Below are 22,918 nucleotides of genomic sequence, written 5' to 3' on the forward strand. Positions count from 1 at the left end.
AAAATCGGACGTCTAAAACACTATGGATGAGTGCAGCAATTCATTGTTGTTGGTCAGATTATGGACACGATGTGTTCCAACAGTTCATTATCTTGGAGTTTTATATTTTGGAAGTGATGTGTTCACAGTTCACGAATGGGGATTATTGGACGTAGTATGGTCTACAGTTCAAAGTTTCTACAAAGGTAACCGATGCTCAAGATGGCATTTCTTTCAAGTAAAAAGTTGAGGAGAGCAACACCGAGGTGTATCCAATTGGTGGCCACTACTGGGGTGTCCATGGTAGCTTCTTCATTGACTTGGTCTCACTATTGATGTTCACTATGAGGTGCAGAGAGGGTGTGAAAGTTTTCGCATCTCAAGTGAACTACCCAATGTGATCCCATTATTTAGTTTGGCTTTTAGGTATTTATTTTACTTATTTGTCAAAGTCTTGGGTAGGGCAATTTACTAGGATTGCTATATAAGCAACCCCTTGCCTCCATTGTATACACATTCAATTATTCATTGCCAAGTTGATTGGTTCAAGAGACTCTCTCTCTCTCTCTCTCTCTCTCTCTCTCTCTCTCTCGTGCTCACTTCCCTTGGTCTCTACGCTTCCACATCGTTGACTTTGACAGAAACAAGGGAAACGAAAGCAAAATATCGAGGCCCTCTTTTTAACACAGATATACCACCAGCCATCCCATAGCCTGCAACTCAAGCTACCACGCAACATACATTGCACAAGTTTGGCCCATGTATAAACAAGAAGGTTCGTAAGTTCATACTAAGTGACTCTGAATCAGAAGTACAAGAGGCCAAGCAAATCAAGAGAACTAAGGAGAAGTGGAGGAAAGAAGAAGCAAAGAAATAACCATGAAGAAATAGGAGGAGAAAAGACAAAGGGAGCAAGAGGAGTGGACAAGGGCAAAGGCCAAGAGAGCCTACCTTGCCAATTACAAGCAAGGGTAGAGGAAGGTGATAGAAGGCAAGCCCAACAAGGTACAACTAGGAGCTCAAACCCCTCAAAATTTTCATAACGTGCAAAGAATAAAAAAGGTAAGCTTACACCTAAAGAGATGTAGGCACAAGAGGAGAAAAGGACCAAGTAAAAAAATGACCCTCCTTAATGGGCCAGATAGCTATCTTCACCATCGCCATCGGAAACAGATATGGAGATCACAACAAATGGCAATATTAGAAGAGCACGAATTCCACCATCCGTAAAGCACCATTCTCTTGACTTGTCAAGGAAATAATGGAGGAGTACTAGTTTAACTATTCCAAGACGATGTTTCTTCTATGGTGCACACAAAGAGGGTCACTCTAAAAAGCACTATTAGAGCCCTTGCCATCAACTTATGAAACTAGGTTGCATCCATAAAAATTAGAATCTCCCCATGTAAACTTTCTTTTTGATTAGAATGGTTTCTTGCACAACGTGGCAAACAAGGGGTTTTTTTGTCCCACTCGGCCTCGTCAAGCACCACGACGCATCGTCACTCCCCCCCCCCCCCCCCCAAATCCCAATCCCCGCACCCTTCATTTCAATGAAAAATTGTAGGTGACGATTGGCCCCAAGCGCCTGGACTGTGACCCCGCGGTCATGGGTTTTTCAGGAAGCCGTTTTGGGCATGCGTTGCTATAATCGAGGTTGTACAAAAAAAATGAACAAATTAGAAAATATACATTATAAAATGAAATAAAAAGACAATACAAAATATCATTTTTATTTCTATTTGTATTTGATTTTACATCATGGAGTGTTTGTCTTTCTGAAAATTACATCATATGGTATGGAATGAATGGTGAGCCTCATGCCAAGGATTTTTACAAACTTTTCACGGTTTGTCACACCTTGACCTAAGCTTAGGGCACAGTGGGATAGGACTGATCCAGGGTGCTTGCTTGCAAAGGCATACAAGGGAGCCTCACGATCCACTAGGATATATTTGTTGGCAGTAAGAGTGAGGGAATTTTTGCTAAGGAAGACACTTAATGCCTTACACTTGAGTAGCTCCACACAACCATGCTTTGAGAACTCTATTCGAACACCTTAAAGAATGGATGTTCCGAAGTGGCTTAAGTAGTGCCATCCGCTCGGAGTCCAAGCCTTTGAGGAAAAGAAATTGATGACCCTACACCATTATGTATGAAAAAAACAATCTGGTGTCACTTAAGCGACTTTAAAGAGGTAGATGTTGCTGAAGCCATGTCAAATTTTCTTATGAAGCTATGTTGCATAAGTGACACTCGTGTCTCATTAATACGACATGTCTTAAGGATGATCATTCATATCTTTTATCCCTTGTGTTGCATAGTGACAATGCTAAAGTGGTAGCTTATGCGATGTTACTAGAGTGACACCTGTAATGAGCTACTGACATCGCTTAAGAAACCCCCATTGGCATCAATACACACTCATCATCCTAGTAGTACGTGCAAAGGGATCTTGAAGTTAAGCACTCCTACCAAATCCCCCCAATAAGCTATAGAGTATGGTTCATTGGGCCATACAAAAAGCCCGTTAAGCAAGTTCCTTCCAAGCCGATTTCACTTGATTGCGTTTGAATCATGTATTCAAAAGAAACATTTCAAATCACAACTAACGTGATTATAAATCTAACCTTGTTATCGTACATTTGTTATGTGTGTGAGCACATGCACATGTTACCATATACATGTGGTAGTGATTTGTTTGAACACACTTATGACCGCCGAGGCATTTTTTTCCCTCACTAGGAGGTTTTTCCGCCCGTGCATTGTATATACGCCCATTACTCTAGGGCTAATTGATCTTTCCATTGCACTCTAAGTAATACACTCTCTGTTGTGTGCCTTGAGCTTCCTTCATCTTCTTCAAGCTGTGTGTGTTGTCCTGCAACCCTAATTCCAAGAATTGGTATCAGAGCAGGTTGTGTCATCCTGAGCTTAGTCACCAGCAGCTCTAGCACGTTCGTGCTCACTTTCTCCAATTTTTGTGAGCTTTGGTGAGTGTTTGCAGGTCGATGAATATACCGTGCACGTTCGTAGAGCTTGGTCAGCTTAAATTTTTGATTTGGGCTCATTTCGGCCTCCGTTTCCACTACATGCAGTACTACGCAGGCTATTTTGTCATTTTGTGCAAATTTTTAATCAATGTCATTTTTTGCATAACAGGTCCCTTACAGCCTTTTGCGGTTTGTGCTATATAGCACGTGTTATTCCTGCTTCATTTCTCCTCTTTTCGAGTAGCTTTCACATCAGGTGCAACATTTACCATGGCTGACAATAACATTGATATGTTCAAGATGTTTGTTGCTGAGGACAGATTGGATGGGGACAAGTACCCTATATGGGCTTACATGATGCAACACGTTTTTGTGTCAAAGGGCGTTTGGAACATTGTGCAACACATTGATGTAAGTTCTGGTTCTGAGGATGTAGGCGACGTTGAGGATGTTGTAGGTTTTGGTGGCAGGGTTGATGCTGCCATAGTTGTTTTGCCTACGGTTGAGCAAGCTTGTAGGGATGTAAAATATGTGTAGGCTCATGCATCGATTGCGTTGTTTGTGAAGCGCACTATTACTCCTCACAGTCATTCAACAAAATCTACAAAACAGGCTTGGGACATTATGGCTAGTCTTTATGCAAGTCGCAATGAGGCAAAAATTGCATTGCTACGTAAAGAGATGGAGTGAAAGATTATGCATGAGGAAGATGACATGGAAAATTTCCTTTCTGGTGTCAAGGATATCAATGAGCAAGTTATCTCTGCAGGTGAAGTCATTTCTGACAGTTCTCTTGTGCAAGCTGTTCTTGATGCTTTGCCAGATTCTTACTAGACTTTTGCTAGTACTTGAAGACTCATGACCTAAGTAAATCCATAATTTTTAAAGTTTGATGCATTATGCCATTGCTATTGCAAGAGTCACTTTCCCAAAAAAAAAAGACTAGATAGCATGCAGTTGAACAGGCCTTTATTGCTGCTCAACAAAAAGGTGGTAAGCGCAATGTAGCCACTTCTCATGGTTCTTCTGCGAGTGGTAAATCACCTGTTCCTAATGATTATGCTGGCAGAAACTCGTCTGGAATATCTGGTGATAAGGGTAAAAAGAAGATGTGTTGCCATTATTGTAAAGCTAATGATCACTTGATCAAGCAGTGTCCTAAGTTGAAGGCCATAGAGGCTAAGAAAAAAGAGGTTGGTTCCACTACTAATGTTGGTTTCACTACAAATGCGGCTATTGTTGAGTCTTCTATGAAAGGATATTGTGATGTTGATGTTGATGCAGAATGGGATTTTAGTGCAGAGTGCACTTATGATCCTTCTGTCCATGATGCATGTTTGTCAGTTGTTGCAGATGCTCAAGTGTGATACGTTGATAGTGGTGCTACAAAGCACATTACCTCTCATGTCCCTCATGAGAATTCAACCAACAATGCCTATTATCCGGTCAAGGGAGTTGGAAAGATTGTGCTTACTACTGTTGCAAATGGAAGTTCTTTCATAGTTGTTGATGCATTGTATGTACCGAGGATCAAGAATAATCTTTTGTCTCTATCTGCACTTCCTAGACTTGGTCTTGTAGTCAAATTTGTAGATGACAGATGTACAATACATGATCTCAATTTTGGTGATGAAATTGTTGCATCTAGCATTTTATGTCGGGGGTATAAGCTCACTTTGTGTGACAAGTGTGGGTATAATTTTGCAAATACTATAGTGGATTCTAAGGCTATTTCAGATGTAAAACTCTGGTAAAATTTTGGATTTTGAATTTTACCAATTTGCTGCGTTTGCAGAAATCTGACATGGTTGCTTCTTTGCTGCCTCTTGAAGCACCTGTCAAACATGGGTAAGATGCAGTGTTTGAAGTTTCCACAGGATGATTAAGTTAGGGCCACATGCAGGTTGGAGCTTGTGCATGGTGATGTTTGTGGGCCCATGTAAACTCCTTCCTTGGGCAATTACCTTTACTTCATGACTTTCATTGATGATTACTCTAGGCATGCATGGGTATATCCACTTAAATAAATGTCCGAACTCTGTTTTTTGATGAAGTACAAAATTCAAAAAATTGGATGGCTGCCATGCAATTAGAATCTGATGCACTTATAGAAAATGACAGATGGACTTAATGTGATTTTCCTCCTGGCAAAAAGGCCATTGATCCGGATGGTGAGATTGATTGCTATAAGGCGCGACTTGTTGCAAAGGGTTATGCATAGCAAAAAGGCATAGATTATGAAGAGACTTTTGCTCCTACTTGTTGTATGACTATTGTGCGTTTTCTATCTGCATTGGAAACACATTTTGGTTGGGAAGTACATCAGTCAGACATTGTTATTCCTTTCTTGAATGGTGACATATTTGAGGAAGTTTATGTTACACAGCCTTGCAGTCTTCTCAAGAAAGGACAAGAGGATAAAGTATGTAGATGTAAGAAAGCTTTGTATGGGTTGAACCAATCTCCTCGTGCTTGGTATGAAAAAGCTGAGACTCATTTGGTCAAATGAGTCTTTTGTAGCAGTCCCACAGAAAGAACATTGTATGTAAAGGGTGAGGGTGATGTACTTCTCATTGTCGTTCTCTATGTGGATGACTTGCTGATCACTGGACCAAATGAGAGACATATTGCTGAATTTAAGGCTGATTTGAATGCTACATTCAAGATGAAAGATTTGGGACTGTTGCATCATTACTTGGCTTATAGTTTAAGCAGTATGATGGTGGTATTGCCTTGTGTGAAGAAAGTTCCATAGAAACATTGCTATGTAAGTTTGGACTTGAGGATTGCAAACCTATTGCCACTCCCATGGAAACAAGTTTGAAATTGAGTCTTCATGATGCTGGTGATCCTGCCAATGTCACTCTTTACCAAACTGCTATTGGATGCCTTATTTATGTATGAAACATGAGGCCGAATATTTAGTTGGGTGATAGCATGTTTAGGTGGTACCACTTTTTTCACCTTTTGGTGGTACCACCAACAACACCTAGGTGGAAGGAAATTCAACGTTTTTCATATTTGGGAAAGGAGGGAGAGGGAAATTCTAAATTTGCATGCAATCTAATTTATGTACCTATAATAAAAAGAGCTTCCAAGTGCTAGCAAGTGCCTTTCAAAGTGCTGCAAATGGACAGATTGAGCACCTCGAAGCACTTCCAAGCACTTTTAAACACCTACAAATGCCAAAAAGTTCTAAAAAGTGCCTAACTTTTATGCACTTGCAAACACTTTGAACCACTTCCAGGGATATTAAAGCACTTTGAAGCACTTTCAACCACTTGCAAAGTCCTGCAATTGCTTGAAGGTGCTTCATACTGCTTAAATTTGCATCAAAATGCTTTCAACATGCTTAGAAGTTTATTTTGCAATCACTTCAGGCACTTTTAAGCACTTTAAAGAACTTTTAACCACTTTTAGGACCCTGCAACAAGCATTTGCAGGTGGATGAAAGTGCTTCAAAGTGCTAAAAAGAGCTTCCAAGTGCTAGCAAGTTCCTTTCAAAGTGCTGCAAGTGGACAGACAGAGCACTTGCAGGCACTTGTAAGTGTCTACAAGTACTTGAATGTTTTAACAAGTGCTTCAAGGTGCTTGCAAGTGCCTGCTGCTAGGGCCTGCATGTCCCTCATTATGGTTGGTTGTGCAATAATCTTCCTTTGTTTTTAATTTTGTAAAGAAAATAGTTCAGGAAATGGACATGGAGCTTGGTGAGTTCAGAAGGCAAGCCTCCTTCATGAAGGGGTCCAGCAAGTTCATGAAAAGAGAGGGTAGGGCCCTTCTTGTGCCCACTCCACCTTCCAATCTAAATTTAGTGTGGATATTGTTTTATTGTTTGGAAATTGTGTGGACTGTGGTCAAGAACTTTCGGACAAATATGCAGCCGGTGTTTTTCAGCTGCCGTGTGCCCATAGATACCATCCGTTCTACTTTTCAGTGGTTAGCACGACTGATCCCAAGTGTGTTGTAACAGACTGTAAATGGGAGATACCCATATAGCAAGATGTTGGGCACTTGGGAATTCTTATGAGGAGCTTAAAGGTAGGTTGGTCATTTTATACAACAGAACTTATGCTAATTTGTTGTGGAGACTAATTGTGTGCGTTGGTTCAGCTAAGCTAGTGGCTGATAAAGAAGCTTCCACATCGTCCATGCACGATGTGGACAAGGTCTTTGACCTTGATGCCATGCTGCTGAAGTACAAGAACTTTGAAGGTGGGAAAATTGTTGAGGGTGGTGACCAAGACATTTTGAAGGAGACAACTCCGTCCGCAAGCAACCTAGGTAATGTTAGTTTTGTATATATATCTCCTCCCATGTTTGAATCGTGTTCATTGTGGTCACAATATGCTGCCCAGGTAGGTACTGATGCCTGTAAGGAGGACAATGTAGCTGAGGCAGAGGATCCTGAACTAGAATCAAACCTGCAATTTGTAGCAGTGGATATGCGGAAGAAGAGAAAAAATCAGATGGAGGACGAGCTGTCCCACGACCCCAAAAAGAGTACTGGCATACTCCCCCCAAAAACTAGAGCATGCAAGAAGCTTTGTAGATTTTTTTTCATGCTATCTTTTTTAGATTGCAGCTTTGTATCTTTTTCCCTGGCATTATAAATTTAAGAATTGTCTCTTAGTTTCTCTCCATTTGTGCTCGTTTTGTTAACGTGTGGTTGGCTCAAAACCCCCACCGCCCCACTGATGAGGTAGAGCACATTGATCGCCAGCTTCCTTGCTACGAATCAATGTCTCGCTTCCCAGTCCATAGAGATTTGGCATAGACTTCAACAATGTGCTTGCTTGTGTGCATGATAAGCGCAAAGGATTGGAACCCCCAAATTTAAATACGTTGTACTTTGACAAAGTAAAGGGGGATGATACCGTCACCTACTATGTACGGAACAATGCAAAATTATTCTTGCTTGGACTCAATTAGATAGCAGAGACATTTCTGTGGTCGTCGTGCACCTGTCACAATCTTGAGAAGGTAATGGACAAGTGCCTATCTCAGGCCAAGCGTTGTCTGAGTGGGTGGCTGGCAAAGAACTGTTGCCATGTTAGCAGTTAGGAATATGGAAACCCCCCAAAGCAAATGTTTTCAAAAAACTTGAAACCTTTTGACACCTCTTTCCTAAGTTCAATAAGTCTAACACTTTACTGCTGGGATGATTCCCTTTATAAGATGTACTTCAATGATCCCAATAACTTTGTCATTCTGCATGGGATAGAAAAGCAAAATGAAAGGCAGTGGGAAAATTTCCTCAAAGAAGATGTTGCCTCATTTATAATACAGTGGGCTAAGACTCTTGACAGAACCAAGACTGTTAGGGAATGTCCATTTGATGCCAGAACGGATGAACTTGCACAAATGAACAGAAATCTAGCACATGGAAAAGTACGGGCACAACAAAAAAATATTGCACCGAAAATGCCAGGTCCAACAACCAATTATAAGCGGCCATGTTAGCAAGAATGGCCAGAGCAGTCTACTAACTAACTGACTTTACTCCTTGAAAAAGCTAACTCCCTATAAAGAAAACTGTTGTATCTAAACCTGAATATACTATGAAGAATTTTGAAAGTCAATTGTTACTGCTGCTGTCAACTAGATTGGGTGTTAAGTGTTGGTTAAGTTGTCAAGTGGTTCAAAGTGGGTGGTGGTTAAGTGGTCAATAGTGCTAGTAGTATAAAGTGATTCAAAGTGCTGGTCGGGTGGTTCTAAGTGGTCCAAAGAGTTGGTCAAGTGGTTCATAGTGCTTGTCAAGTAGTATAAAGTGCTGGTCAGGTGGTCCAAAGAGCTGGTCAAGTGGTTCAAGTGGTTGTTAAGTGGTGGTCAAGTAGTACAAAGTGATGTCCAAGTGGTTCAGGGGTTTGGTCAAGTGGTTCAAAGTGTTGGTCAGGTGGTTCAGAGTGCTTGTCAAGTGGTATAAAGTGCTCGCCAAGTGGTTCAGGGGGGTGGTTAAGTGGTTCAAGGGGTTTGTCAAGTGGTATAAAGTGCTTCAAAGTGCTGGTCAAGAGGTCGTAAGTGGTCCAAAGAGCTGGTCAAGTTTTTCAGGGGGCTGGTAAATGGTGGTTAAGTGGAACAAAGTGTTGTCCAAGTGGTTCAGGGGGTTGGTCAAGTGGTTCAAAGTGCTAGTCAGGTGGTTCAGAGTGCTTTTCAAGTGGTAGAAAGTGATGGCCAAGTGGTTTAGGATGTGGTCAAGTGGTTCATAGTGCTTGTCAAGTAGTATAAAGTGCTTAAAAGTGTTGGTCAGGTGGTCCTAAGTGGTCCAAAGAGCTGGTCAAGTGGGGGTTGGTAAAGTGCTCACAAGTGCTTTTAAGTGTTTCTGGGGGCTGGTAAAGTGGTTCAGGGAGGCTGGTAAAGTGCTGGTCAATTGGCCAAGTGCTCACAAGTGCTTTCAAGTGTTTTAAAAGACATCTTCTACCACTCTAATGTGAAAAGTGCTAGCTTTTCAACAGGGGTGATTAGCTGTAATTTTAGAGGGCAGTAGTCAGGTGATCCCCCCCCCCCCCCCCCTCCCCCCAGCTTTGATGTAATACTTCTTGACTCTCTCCAATATAGTTCACTACCTCCTCTTTTTTGTTTTTTTTTTAAGTGCTGGGCCAAAGTCAAATTTACAGAGATAAATCTTACAAGTCCTCCTATAGGGGCATGCTATTATAGATTTGCTCGAATATGTCATTCGACATATCATATACATTATGCTCACCTTCCCTCAAGGACATGGAAAAACTGATGCATCGCACTAGATGGGAGTAGATTAGAGCAGTGGGCTTGTTGTCCAAAAGGACATAAGTATCATCTCGGCCATTTACCATGTCATAGAATAGGCCCTCAACCACATACAATTTTTTCTTAATGATGTTGTGCCATTGATCATTTTCCTCTGTTTTGGCCAGGCGCTTTGTATTGGTGCATTTCAGGATGTAGCAGTCTACACCTGCCTCCTCTGCAGTCACTGCAAAGTCAATCAAGGCATTCCTCAAGTCATCGTGGTGGTCGGCATACATGGGGGCGTATTCATCCTCATCCTCGCTCGACGCTTCTCCATCGCTTTCATACTTAACTGTGGGTTGTATTTGCAAGTATACCCACTCCTGAACACGATCTTTGTTAGCACATCTCCTCCATTGACCTTTGATGCATGCACCGCAAAAGCAAGAGAGCAGTCTGTGCCTTAGTCCGTGCCTATCCGTCTGACTGTAGCCATTGACACAGTGCCAGGATCGAGACCTTGTCATGCGCTTGCAATCTCACTCTATAACTCTATCGACATCATCGAGCTTGACCTCCCAGAAAGCACGATCGATTTTCTTGCCTGTCTGTGGGCATTGATTTCTGAGAGTTTCATTGAGGAATGCAACAACGCTTGAAGCGTTATGCAATTCCCACCCATTAGATTTCAATTGCTCCTGTGTGAGGGCTCTTTTGACCACTACAGCAGGCCCGCCGTGTTCACCCTTTCCATGGCCTAAAGCAAAGAAATTGTGAGTCATTTTGACACCTGTCATATTGAAGAATTGTGCACTAAAATAGAATGGACACCTTGCTTTGAATTGTGATGCATCACCATCCGACCACACCCAATGTCGCTTGACACTATAGCCGTCTTTTAAGCCATTCATTGTGCAAAAGAAAACAGTGTTGCACAAACAAAGTGTCATGTGTCTTGTCGTCAAAGATGTAGAAGTGAGTCGTCTTTTGTAGAGAGTGCATCACGTAAGTATGAAATGTGAACAAATTGTGACCTAAGATGAATTCCAATGCATTGTGACTGGATCTTGTTCTGCACCTTGAAGGAGTAATTCTCTACAAAATCCACTATAGACGCCACTACATCGTCAGGAAAATTGGCCAAACACTCCTTGAACTGTTGAGCTTGCCACTTGTACAAGTAGTTGTGTTTGATGAACTTCCCTAGTTTCCCTCGGAGCATAGAAATGAAACTCATCGGACTGAGCTGCTGAACCACGAGGTCTTTTCAACATCTATCTAGACCTTCTTCATCCTTTTCTTGTATAGGAACCTTGTCGAATAGCTTGATAGTCATCGCAGAGATACCATCACTCTCTTCAACGGGACACAACAAGAGCTTTTCAATCCCGCAATCAATGCATGTTCCCAAAAGACATTTGTTGCGGTGAAAAGCACTATCAATTGGCTTTGGACACAATACAGACTCCCATAGTTTTGTCAAGTATGAAAAAGTGATTTTTGATGTTGTGCATTGCGCTATCCCACCACTTAGACTACACACAAGACACCTGAAAAAAAGCATGACGTTCCATGTAGCCCGTATCCTCCATGATGCATCTGATTTAAGCCTTCCTTCAAGTAAACAAGCTAAACATGGTATTCACAACAGCAAGTGTTGCGGTCCTTCAACTTGCGTACGAAGTATGGCTTCAGACCCTCAAAGCATCTAAGGGACATCCTAATGTTAGGATTAGCCTCCTGGAACTGCATGTACAAATCCTTCTGCCACACAAAAGACATTTAAAAATACTATAAAGTACTAAAATCTAGTTGCAACACTTACATACTACCACCTCGAGGCGTATATTCACAAAAGTTGGTATGACTTCACCTTTTGTCCACTAAAAAAGAAGGTATGTCATTTATCCACCTTTTCAACCAAAGTGAGGTGGGGTGGTTGAGCAGTGGGAGTTGATGTCCACTAGTGAAGCACTTTAGTGCACTTGGAGAACACTTTGAAGCACTTTGGGACACTTGAAAGTATTGTGAAACACTTTGTGGAACTTTCAAGCACAACATCGAACTTTCAAGCAACCATTCATGTATTTTGGTGCCCTTTGAAGCACTCTGCAACACTGTAAAGCACTTTGGGGCACTTGAAAGCACTCTGAAGCATTTCAGTGCACTTTAAGAGCACTCTGAGGCACTTGATAGCACACTGAATCACTTTACCACAACACTTTGGTGCACTTTGGAAGCACTTTAAAAGCACTTTGTGGCACTTCAAAGCACTCTGAGGCACTTTCAAGCACTCTAAAGTAATTTGAAGCACTTTGAAACACTTTGAAGCACTATGCAACACTTTAAAGCACTTTTGGGCACTTGAAAGCACTCTGAAGTGCACTTGGAGAATACTCTGAAGCACTTTGGGGCACTTTTAAGCACTTTTAAGCTCTTTATAGTACTTTGCAACACTTTAAAGCATTTTGGGGTACTTGAAAGTACTATGAAGCACTTTGTGGCACTTTCAAGAACCATGTGGCACTTTCAAGCAACCTGTCATGCACTTTGGTGCCCTTTGAAGCACTCTGCAGCACTGTAGAGCACTTTAGGGCACTTGAAAGCACTCTAAAGCACTTATGTGCACTTTAAGAGCACTCTGAGGCACTTTGTGGCACTTGATAGCACACTGAAGCACTTTACCAGCACTTTGGTGCACTTTGAACTACATTGGGGCACTTTGGAAGTACTCTAAACTACTTGGTGTCACTTTAAAAGCACTTTCAAGCACTTTGTGGCGCTTCAAAGCGTTTTGAGGCACTCTGTGGATCTTCAAAGCACTCTGAAGCACTCTAAAGTAATTTGAAGCGTTTTGAAACACTTTGAAGCACTATGCAACACTTTGAAGTAGTTTTGGGCACTTGAAAGCACTCTGAAGTGCACTTTAAGGGCTCTTTTGAAGCACTTCAATGCTATTTAAGAGCATTCTAAGGCACTTTATGGAACTCTGTAGCACTCCAAAGCACTTTAGAGTTTAGAAAGTACTATGAAGCACTCTATTTGTGGCACTTTCAAGCACCATGAAGCACTTTAGGGCACTTTGGAAGCGCTCTGAAATACTATGAAGCACTTTTTAGCTCTTTCATACACACAGAGATGCACTTTTCTAGCGCTTTCAAGCATTTGCAGGCTCTAAGTGTGATGCACTTTGAAGCACTTTCAGACACTTATAAAGCATTTCAAAGCTTTTGCAAGCACGCAAAATTACTAAGTAAAGCATTGTGACACACTTTGAAGATGTTATGGGGCTGATATACGTAAGGTAAATCGAGGAGATACACCGGATGCACCACCCGTGCCCTCCTGTCGATTCTCTTTCGAACGACATCTTTCTTGTTTGGGGAGATGCGGGTTTCCATTGACCAGAATTGAAACACGATTTCTCTGATTTTGATTGTTAAGGTATCGGTCCTATGATGTTGATGTTGACATGTGTCTAAGGGAAGTGACCCCTCCTCCATATCAGTTTGCAACCGGAAACTGGCTCCCGAGACATTTCTTCGATGAAGTCCTAATGCCTTCGCAACATCATTATTGCTCATTACATTGTCAGCCCCATTGGCTCCATTGAGGCATGCCATGATAGTAGCCCGTTTCAGAAATAGCTCATTGTTTGAACGAGGAGTCTCCATCTCAAACAATGTATGACAAAATGTTAGAGAAAATCAGCTGTCTCCGATGTGGGTTGCAACACTGAGACATTGGATGATTGAGAAGTTGCTGTAGAAGACCCTCGAAAAGCCGGTTTGTTTGATTACGCCAACACTTAGCAACTGCCCTACATATTTTCTTTGCCTCCTGCTCATCAATGTCACCATCCTCTTGCACTCTTGCCATCCTTTTTTGCATGTTTCTTTTTCCCTCTTCTTTGTAGCTCAGTAGTTTCGTAGACTCGACAGAAGATCCCTTGGGATATGCTGTGTAGCAGATAATGGAGGAAGGTAAAGGGGGTTTGTATTGCCATTATGAGGATTATGTGATTCCATGTGGAACAACATGCAAGGATGCTATTGACACGACAATGAAAACAATCAAAACAGTGCCATAGTACTTAGAGAGAGAGAGAGAGAGAGAGAGAGAGAGAGAGAGAGAGAGAGAGAGAGAGAGAGAGAGAGAGAGGTTTTGTTGAAGCTGAATATGGTTGGCAATGAGGAGTTGGTTGATATGGATTTGTGCTGCGCTCGCAAGCACCTGCAGCGGCTATGGAGGAGAGAGAGAGAGAGAGAGAGAGAGAGAGAGAGAGAGAGAGAGAGAGAGAGAGAGAGAGAGAGAGAGAGAGAGAGAGAGAGAGAGAATGGGCATAAGAGGCAGAAGGACCCATTGAGACAGCACTGTAGAGAGCCCAGAGGAGTGGCGGCAAGAGGGAATTTAAATGCGTAGGTAGTTTGCTACTTTAAGATTTAGTATTAAAGTGAAATGGAATTTCCAGCCTGCCTAAATTCCAACCTCTCAGCCAAAAAGATTTTATCTTTCCTTTATATGAAATGAAAATGAATAACCCACCACCCATTTCATCTCCTCCCAAAGGAGTGTCCAAGACACTCCTTTTTGGTACCACCTAAACATGCTATCACCCACTTTGCAGTCTCATAGTTCAACGGGAGGTCAACAGATTCACGCATAGCCTAGGGTCTTAGCATTGGCAGGCTATCAAGATGATTTTTACATCTTGGCTTGTTTTATTCCAAGGGGGATCATTGCTGCCAGATTACATGCTTTTTTGGACTCATATTGGGCTGGTTGTTTTGAAACACGAGTGTCCACAAGTGGTTTTTGTTTCATGATTGGCAACTCATTCATATCATGGTTGAGCAAGAAGCAACCTACTATGACCACCTTTAGTTGTGAGGCTGAGTACATGGCAGTCTTCATAGCTACTATTGAGTGTGTATGGCTCAGACACCTTATGGCTGATTTGGGTGTTGGACAGGACACTATCAACACTATCTACAATGACAGTCAGAGCGCATTGGCAGTTGCGAGGAACCCAATTTTTCATGCTCGCACAAAGTACATTGAGGTGCATTACCACTATGTCAGGGAGAGACTCTCATCAGGAGAGATCAACTTGGCTTATGTGCCAACACAGGACAACCTTGCATATCTTTTCACAAAGGCATTGTCTCGTGAGAAGTTCGAAACTTTTCGCAAAGCTTTGGGCTTACTCCCCTTTGTGGACTGATCATGTCCCCAGGGCATGGAACTTCCCTATACTCTATGTGCCAGCTCTCGTTCACTGCATCACTCCCAGGGGAATTTGTTACCATATACATGTGGTAGTGATGTGTGTGAACACACTTAGGACCGCCGGGGCATTTTTTTCCCTCACTAGGAGGTTTTTTCCTCTGTGCATTGTATATACGCCCATCACTCTAGGGCTAATTGATCTTTCCATTGTACACTAAGTTATACACTCTCTGTTGTGTGCTTTGAGCTTCCTTTGTCTTCTCTAAGCTGTGTTTGTTTTCCTGCAACCTTAATTCCAACAGCACATGCACGTGTTTTATATGAGTGTGCATGCATCTTTTTTTTTTGCATGTATGGATGTTCTTTTTGTGCATTTATTATGTGTATATGTCCCATGTGTGCATGTATATGTGTGTACACATGTGCGATCATTTCATCTATGTATCTATGTGTGTGAATGTTTGTTTGTTTGTTTTTTTTGGATGTGTGTACATGATTTATATGTTTCTATGTATGTGGGTGCCTTTCTTATAGGTGTATATATGATTGTAAGTGATTATGTGTGGATGCCTTTGGACATATGTGTATGTGCATGTAGACGTCTATGAGTGTGTGTCCATGTATACACGACAAGACTCATCGTGTGTGTGTGTGTGCATAGACAAGGAAAAGACTCCTCGTGTATGTAGATGTTGCATAGGATGCACATAGCCTATATTGATGCATGTGCCTATGGAGGTGGATGATACAAATATGCGTGTATGGTGTGCTGTGTGTATGGTGATTTATTAGATACTAAGAGAGATGGGGGCCTCTGTGGGTCTTGCCTCTAATGGTGATTTGCATTTTCAACGCCTATTCAAATAAGGGGAGTAGGAAAGGTGGAGGTAAATGAGGGCAGCATGATCGTCACGAAGGGGATGACGTGGAGAGAGCGAGAGAGGGCGGGGGTCGTGCTCCTCTTCGCGCCTCCTTACGTGCTCGCCTCCTCCCCCTTTCGCCACCCCCTCTGCACTCACATCGTGAGCCGTTGACCCCCCCCCTCTCTCTCTCTCTCTCTCACACACACACACACACACACACACACACTCACACACTCATTTAAGCTCGTCCTCTACAGCGTTCCCGTCTCTCCTTTCTGTCACTACATCTCCTGCTGGCCATGGCGCGCCTGCGTGCATCCTCTTCTTCTCCCTCCGGCACTCTCAACAGCCTTCCACGTAATTCCTGCACCAACGCGGGCTCATCGAGCGACGATAACAAATCTATCTGCAGCGATGCGAGCACGAGCGGCTGCTGCAGGAGCGCGTCGTATTCGTCTTCATGGAAATCAGATGAAGCAACGCTACGAGGGGGCAGCTATGGCGTCGATGAGGCTGTTGAGGCGCAGAGCTATAAAGGTGAGGCTTGTTGTGAGAGCCCGGCCAGAGCTAGTAAGGAAGAGGAGGAGGCGAGGGAGTGCCCGCCGGCGCCCCGAAAAAAGAAGGCCGTAGCCAAGCGTTCGGCCAGCAGCAACAAGCGTCGCACGCTCCTCTCCCCGCCTCTTCCCGACATCGATCTCTTCTTCTCCTCTATTGCCTCTGCACACGCTTACACTCCCTCCTAGCCTAATAAAACACTTTCTAACCACACCACGCCCCCGGCACTACAAGGTAGAACCCCCCATTCCCACGGGGCACCTCACGGAGCCCCTTTCGAGGTTATACCGACGTCCATACCGATGATGGGCGCATCAAAAAGCTTTTGTATTTACGTCGCTATCCCCGTGGCCAAGGGGGTTCTATCTTGTAGTGCCCACATAATATAATACCCCCTTCTTACTTACCTATGCTAACTCTAATACTACATACCTCCCTAATCACTTTAAAGTCACTAGCTAGTCACCCACACATACCCCTTGAGCACTTTTAACTAATCCAAAGTCTAGCGTATACTCACATAGATAACCCTCTTGCACCACCCACCCTCTTTTAGAGGAACCTTTTCAAACAATTGTGCAAGTTTTTCGACCTTTTTTGAAAATTATCAAGTAATAAAATCATGGATCTTTTCTCCATTTTATGTTGATTAAGAGCATTTTTTTGGTCACAATTGGTTATTCTCTCATATACAGACATCTTGCTACATCTCAACACTTCGTTTCTCGTGCAGTTTGGTGTTGCTAAGTGCGTCATGGTGGAGAAGTTGAAAAGAGAGAGAGAGAGAGAGAGAGAGAGAGAGAGAATCAAATTGTGTATGTTCTACAATTACTCAAAACACCCTCTTGTGACATCAACTCAACAAAGAGGCTAATGGGATCACTCATCTTGATCTTATCCACCATATTAAACGTGGGTTGTGCACTTCAAATATGTTACCTTTGCTAGACTTTTAAGTTGTCATCCACATTCAAGTGATTGCCCAGAGAGATAACCCATTCAAAACTACATAAGCATAGCATGTATTAGTTCAAAACCAGGGGTGAGTGACTCTCAAAATATGCTACATAGCCTATCATGTGAGTTCAATAGAGGGGGTTTTCTAACCCCAAATCTTACAAATTTTACACATAACAGAAGGGTATCGATAAATGGCAGTTCACACTGATTGAATAAGAAAAGGGTGTGTTTTAATCATGAAAAACTTACAAATAAATTAAGCCTTGAACGCTAATTCTATGGAAAGTTTATAATAGGTAGGTGACCTCCCCAAAAGTTCAACCAAATCAATCTCTAAATCATCGATTAAATCCCTTTTCAATTAACAATGAAAAAAGAGTATATAAATGTTAATATTTGCACATATGAATACATAAATGGTGCGCTCATGCCAAATCAATACAGATAACCACGATACAATATGGAGCTACGAAGCCCAAGATTGACATAAGCTACTTCGGGATGAAGTGATTTGGTTGTGACCACTCCTCTGAGTTTTTTCTTTTTCCAATTTAGCTATCATCACTTTCCTGCTGTCCACAATAATCTCTTTGAAGTTAGTTGACGAGAGGTCGTTTTCAAAAACTCGCAAGCTCCTAGACCTTCAAACTTGTCTGAAGCAGCAAAAATAGACAATTTGCATGTAAATTAAAAGAGCTATTCTAATTATTGATCAAGTTAGTGTATGGTAACCTCTTAATACACGATTCTCAATTATAGTGTCACACCCTTCCCTTGTACCAAAATCACACCACTAGGTCCTCCAATTTTGCAGAGTGGTGTATTAATTAGATAGAATTTTAGGAGATGTCTTTTGTGGCTTTGAGGGGAAAAGGGGAGGTGTTGGCACATGACAAAGAGAGGGAGACAGGGGGAGAGAGCAAGAAAGTGATTTTATGCTACAATTTTTTTATATCTTGGTGAAAACCTCGTAGTACAGTAGCCAGGGGTGCGAGGGTGGGCTCTTCGAGATTTTTTGCTCCTTCGTCGTGATGGTATCTTACAAGCCTACGGTGCAGCTGGCAAAGTGACACAGGGATGGCACGCGCGCGCGCGCGCGCACACACACACAGATCGAGATCCCGAACAATGTTTGGGAAAAATGTGTCTGAGCTTCATATTGTGTCGTTTTCAATTTCAAAATGCCGGTTAAGGGCAAGGGGGAAAAGGCGAAATTCCACCTCAAAATAGAGAAACATAGTGCAAAAAAAAAAAAAAAACTTGATTTTCTAAAATCTCCTTTTGACAAATTTAAGGAAAAGAATTTTGTATGTTTGGAAAAATGATTTTTCCCAACACTGCATCCCATGCGTCAGTTCGTCTAAGATGGGTTTCAAGCAGTTTAATATTGTGTCCGTTTCACTTTCAAAAATGTCGGTTGAGGGGAAGTACAAAAGGAAAATTTCCATCCCAAAATAGAGAAAAAATAGTATAAAAACCCAAAAAATAAAGCTAATTCTCTAAAATTTCTCTTTGGCAAATTCAAGGAAAGGAGCATTGTATGTTTAGAAACATGCTTTTTCCCGAACAGTGGTTAGAGGTTGTGTGTGTGTGTGTGTGTGAGAGAGAGAGAGAGAGAGAGAGAGAGAGAGAGATGACGTGTGTCGGGAGCAGCACCGGTGCACCATCGTCACTAATTGACACTTCCTTTTGGGAGGTGGGATCAACGGCTCACAATTGTCAACTGATCGTGACCGTACGATTTCTTAGGGAATGCAACAGATTCCCATGATTTCGAATCCGGGGGTTGAACCCGTTCCCTCTCCCCCCTTGGAATCAACTCTAACCAGTAAGCTATCACGAGCTCGTTGAAATGTGTGTGTGTGTTAAGTTTATAGATCATGGTGTCGCGGATAAGTTTACACTTAGTTCACATCTAGTTCACACTTAGTTCACATCAAGTTTACACTTAGTCCACATCTAGTTCACACTTTGTTCACATCAAGTTCACACCAAATTGGGTGTGGTGTGCATACCCTCTCAAGTTCACACCAAGCTCACACTTAGTTCACATCGTGTTCACACCGCATAATCTATGGGAGAACAATGGGGGGGGGAGGGAGAGAGAGAGAGAGAGAGAGAGAGAGAGAGAGAGAGAGAGAGAGAGAAGGCGGTGGAGACACGAGAGATGATGTAGGATGCGTAGCTCTTTGCGTAGGAACTGGCCGAGCGAGGGGTGTGGTTTCTTTTCCTTTTGGTTCAAAGATTTGATCCGAATCCGAGGGCATAATTAATGGGTTTCTGTGATGTAGACCGAGTAGGACCAGCTACAATCCGAGTAGGTGGTGCCAATTCTGAAAGAAGTGCTTTGCAAGGTTAAAACATGCTTGTGAGCATGCTCAACAACGGTTTCTTACTTCATAAGGTCATAGAAATTAAGATGGACTCCTTTTGCATTCCATATTAAACATAAGTATTAAAGCTTTTTGACATTCCATTAAGTGGAATTTCCATGCTTGATAATGCACTTTTCCAAAGCAAATGATAAGCTCGCTCAATTCCACCTTCATAGAGCACTGATTTAACCCTCCTCAACTTAGTATGTGCCACTCCCATTAAGAGGCGACCTGCCACCTTGCTCTCCATACGCCTTCCCTGCCTCCTTGGATGCCAAATACCAATGCCACCTCCTTGCAATCCATCGCATTTTTGCATGGTTTTCTTTCGCCTGCTGCACATGTGTCCCTTGTCTTACTAGCCATCTGGCATCAACCTCCCTTTTCATTTCCTTTCTAGCCTAAACTTTCCATCTTCCTTTCCTTTTTAGAGGCATATGGTGACAATAATTGAGGAAAAAAAGAGAGGATGTTGTGTTAGTAGGACAACAACTTTCAATGAGGCATGTGCGATAATGGCAAACAAAACTTAAATCTTTCCTGTTTGTTTCAAGAAAATGTATTTCTTGGAGTGAGGGGGATGAGCTTAACATCATATCCAACCAAGGTTGCACTATGTCTATTGAGGAATGCTTTTCCTAGGATACATGCTACATGTAAATTCCTGCCAACAAAAAGTATTTCACAAAAATAGTTTTCATCAAATGGTTTGCAGCGCAAAATGTCACCTCACATCTTTGAAGGTGGATGTTGAGTGTGTTTTGCCTTTCTTTTTTTGTAGTTATTCATGACACCTATGTACTTGCGTTCGTTTTGGCGGCATGTGATGAAGTAGAAAGTGTAACTGATATCCTTTGTTCTTTGTTGGCTAGATTGTCTTGCTTGAGCAATAAAAAGGTTTTGTACATTTAAAAAAAATACGGGTAGTGTAAGATTGAATGCTAAAACTCGAGAATAGTAGGGTATATGGTTGAAATATTTGATGAAAATTTTCTAAAGGTGATTTGACCTATGGGTTGGTTTTCGATGTGGATGAAGACATACCGATCAAAAATTTTAGATCCTGTTTTATAAACATCCTTGTCGTGATGCTATGTGAGCTTTTTCTTTGTGATTGATGGTGGCTCATCATTGTATTGTTTCCTGAAGTTTGCTAGGATCTCGCTTGCATCACCATCTGTTGTATCTAACATGTCTTGAAGGACAAGATCGTAGACATAGTGCAGCATCTCAAGAACGTAGGGCTTCATTGGTGTCTTTTGTTTGAAGCAAACGATTACCATCCTCCACAATCATGAGATCCTCAGGCACGTCAAATTCTATGTTTAGTCAGTTGATGATCTCTTTCATCAGACCTGAAAAAAGAATAAATAAATTTTATTTTAGCGTGTTTGTTGTAGATAGTAAAGCAGTGTAAAAAAAAAAAACAATCATATTGATGTGGATGTAGAGCTAACTTGTTGCTCTTTTGATGCCCATGCTTTTGTTTTGTTCGTATTTTTTCATGGATCTGTCTATGAATAATTGAAACCCTTAATGTAAGTGTCTGGGCGACAGCCTGCTATGTTAAGCAACTGCATTTGCTTTTTTGTCGGACACTTTGGTGGCTGGACCTGGGGCTCTTTCCTTGAGGCAATGTTTTGTTTGAAAAGGTTAACAAGTCTCTGCAAGGGTATCAAAATATTACCAATATGTACATTGGTGTACATTGAGGGAACATCATGTGTTCAATTTTGTAGACTAGTATACCTTCGAGTTGCTTCGTTTTTTAATGTCTATGTTGCCTACAATTGTGACATGATTAGATTTTGTAGTGAAAAATCAATAGTAGAATGGTGTGAAAGAGTTGAGAATGTGATCATAACAATAGAGACGAATTAAAGCAAGACAAAGTTATAGAGAGTAAAGTCTAGGCAGATGCTACAAAACAAAGCCATGGAGAAATTTCAAGAACTATTTGAATACATATTAACCTAGCTATCGAAATGCTTCTAATGAATTCCGTTTACAATGTCAAGTGGAATAGGGCGAAATATATCAAGATTTGGTAGGTTGAGAATTATGAGATTTCAACGGTCTGTGATTCGTGACAACATGGCATAGGCAAGGCCTGGCGCAAACGCATCTCTTAAGATAAGTAGAACTTTGTTGGAAATTGTTGCACCATGTGCCTTGTGTCCAATCATGGCATATGCGAGTGTCAACGAGAATGTGGATTTATGGTACCATGTTCCATTCACCGAAGTTTTCTTATGATTCATTCGATGAAGCACCATCTTTTTTCCAATACAATGAATGAGGATAGTGATACATGTAACTTAACCTTCTGTGTTTTGTGTTATTGCATTGATAGTGTATGTTGCACCATTTGCTGCACCAAATATCAAGTGGATGTTTTCAGTGATCATGCAGCGAACACCAATTATGATCGAGTCCAACTCGTTGAACTTAGGGTCTAGGAGCCATTGCTGAAGTACAGATATGTATCTTGTGTTTGTATTCATCTTAACTAGTGTGATATCAGTTTGAGTGTATAACTTATTCAAGGCAAGGTTGTTGTAGTGTTGGATGTCTGATCTATGAGTACAGATTATTGTAGTGGAATTGTTGATGTAGTCATGCACATGCACTTCATCTATAATACATGAACCCACAATCAATCTCATCTATGTTTGACTTTCTTTTGCAAATAATGGTCAAGAAATGAAGCAAGTCAGGATCCGTTGCATGTCTTACAGAGCGTGACATCTTGTAGAAAGTTTCATGTAGCTAGTGGATCGAGCTTGTAATATGGAACGTGTAACAAAGTTCCCATGCATGATTAGAAATTGGGGGTGGTTGGGCAAGATCACCAAGCAAGACAACACATTTGTTGATAAAATGATCTGCCAATGTACCACTTGTTATGTTGACAATTTGTCTTACAATAAGGTCAAAAGTCATTTGGGTAAGCATGGATAGATTGTCTATGATTATAACATCTGCCTCTTTATAGCCAAATATCTCTCATCGGTCTTGAGAATAGAGAGGGGACATTATTGATTCTTGCTTGATATCTTGAACTGGTAATTGATTGTGGATGCGATGTTGCTAAGTCTTGGTGGATACAGTAAGTATGACGCTCGTGTTTCGTCTAACATATTCATATGTCAAATATCTTATTAGATGTGGTTTTCCACTCCCTGGTGTGCCTATCACAATGTGCAAACCATTCTTGGTGGTCAACAATTTATTTTATATGCTTAATTATTTTGTT

General features: G+C 41.7%; 1 protein-coding gene across 1 annotated transcript; it reads left to right on the top strand.

The window, feature by feature from the left end:
* Positions 1-15,995: 15,995 nt before the first annotated feature.
* On the top strand, positions 15,996-16,948 carry LOC147465862 (uncharacterized). Its single transcript, XM_086512668.1, has one exon. It carries the CDS (start codon positions 16,072-16,074, stop codon positions 16,513-16,515), a length of 444 nt encoding a protein of 147 aa, XP_086368794.1. The 5' UTR covers positions 15,996-16,071; the 3' UTR covers positions 16,516-16,948.
* Positions 16,949-22,918: the final 5,970 nt, after the last annotated feature.

This window comes from Adiantum capillus-veneris, chromosome 1, assembly GCF_014529385.1.
Source record: "Adiantum capillus-veneris isolate H3 chromosome 1, ASM1452938v2, whole genome shotgun sequence".
NCBI classification, from domain to species: domain Eukaryota; kingdom Viridiplantae; phylum Streptophyta; class Polypodiopsida; order Polypodiales; family Pteridaceae; genus Adiantum; species Adiantum capillus-veneris.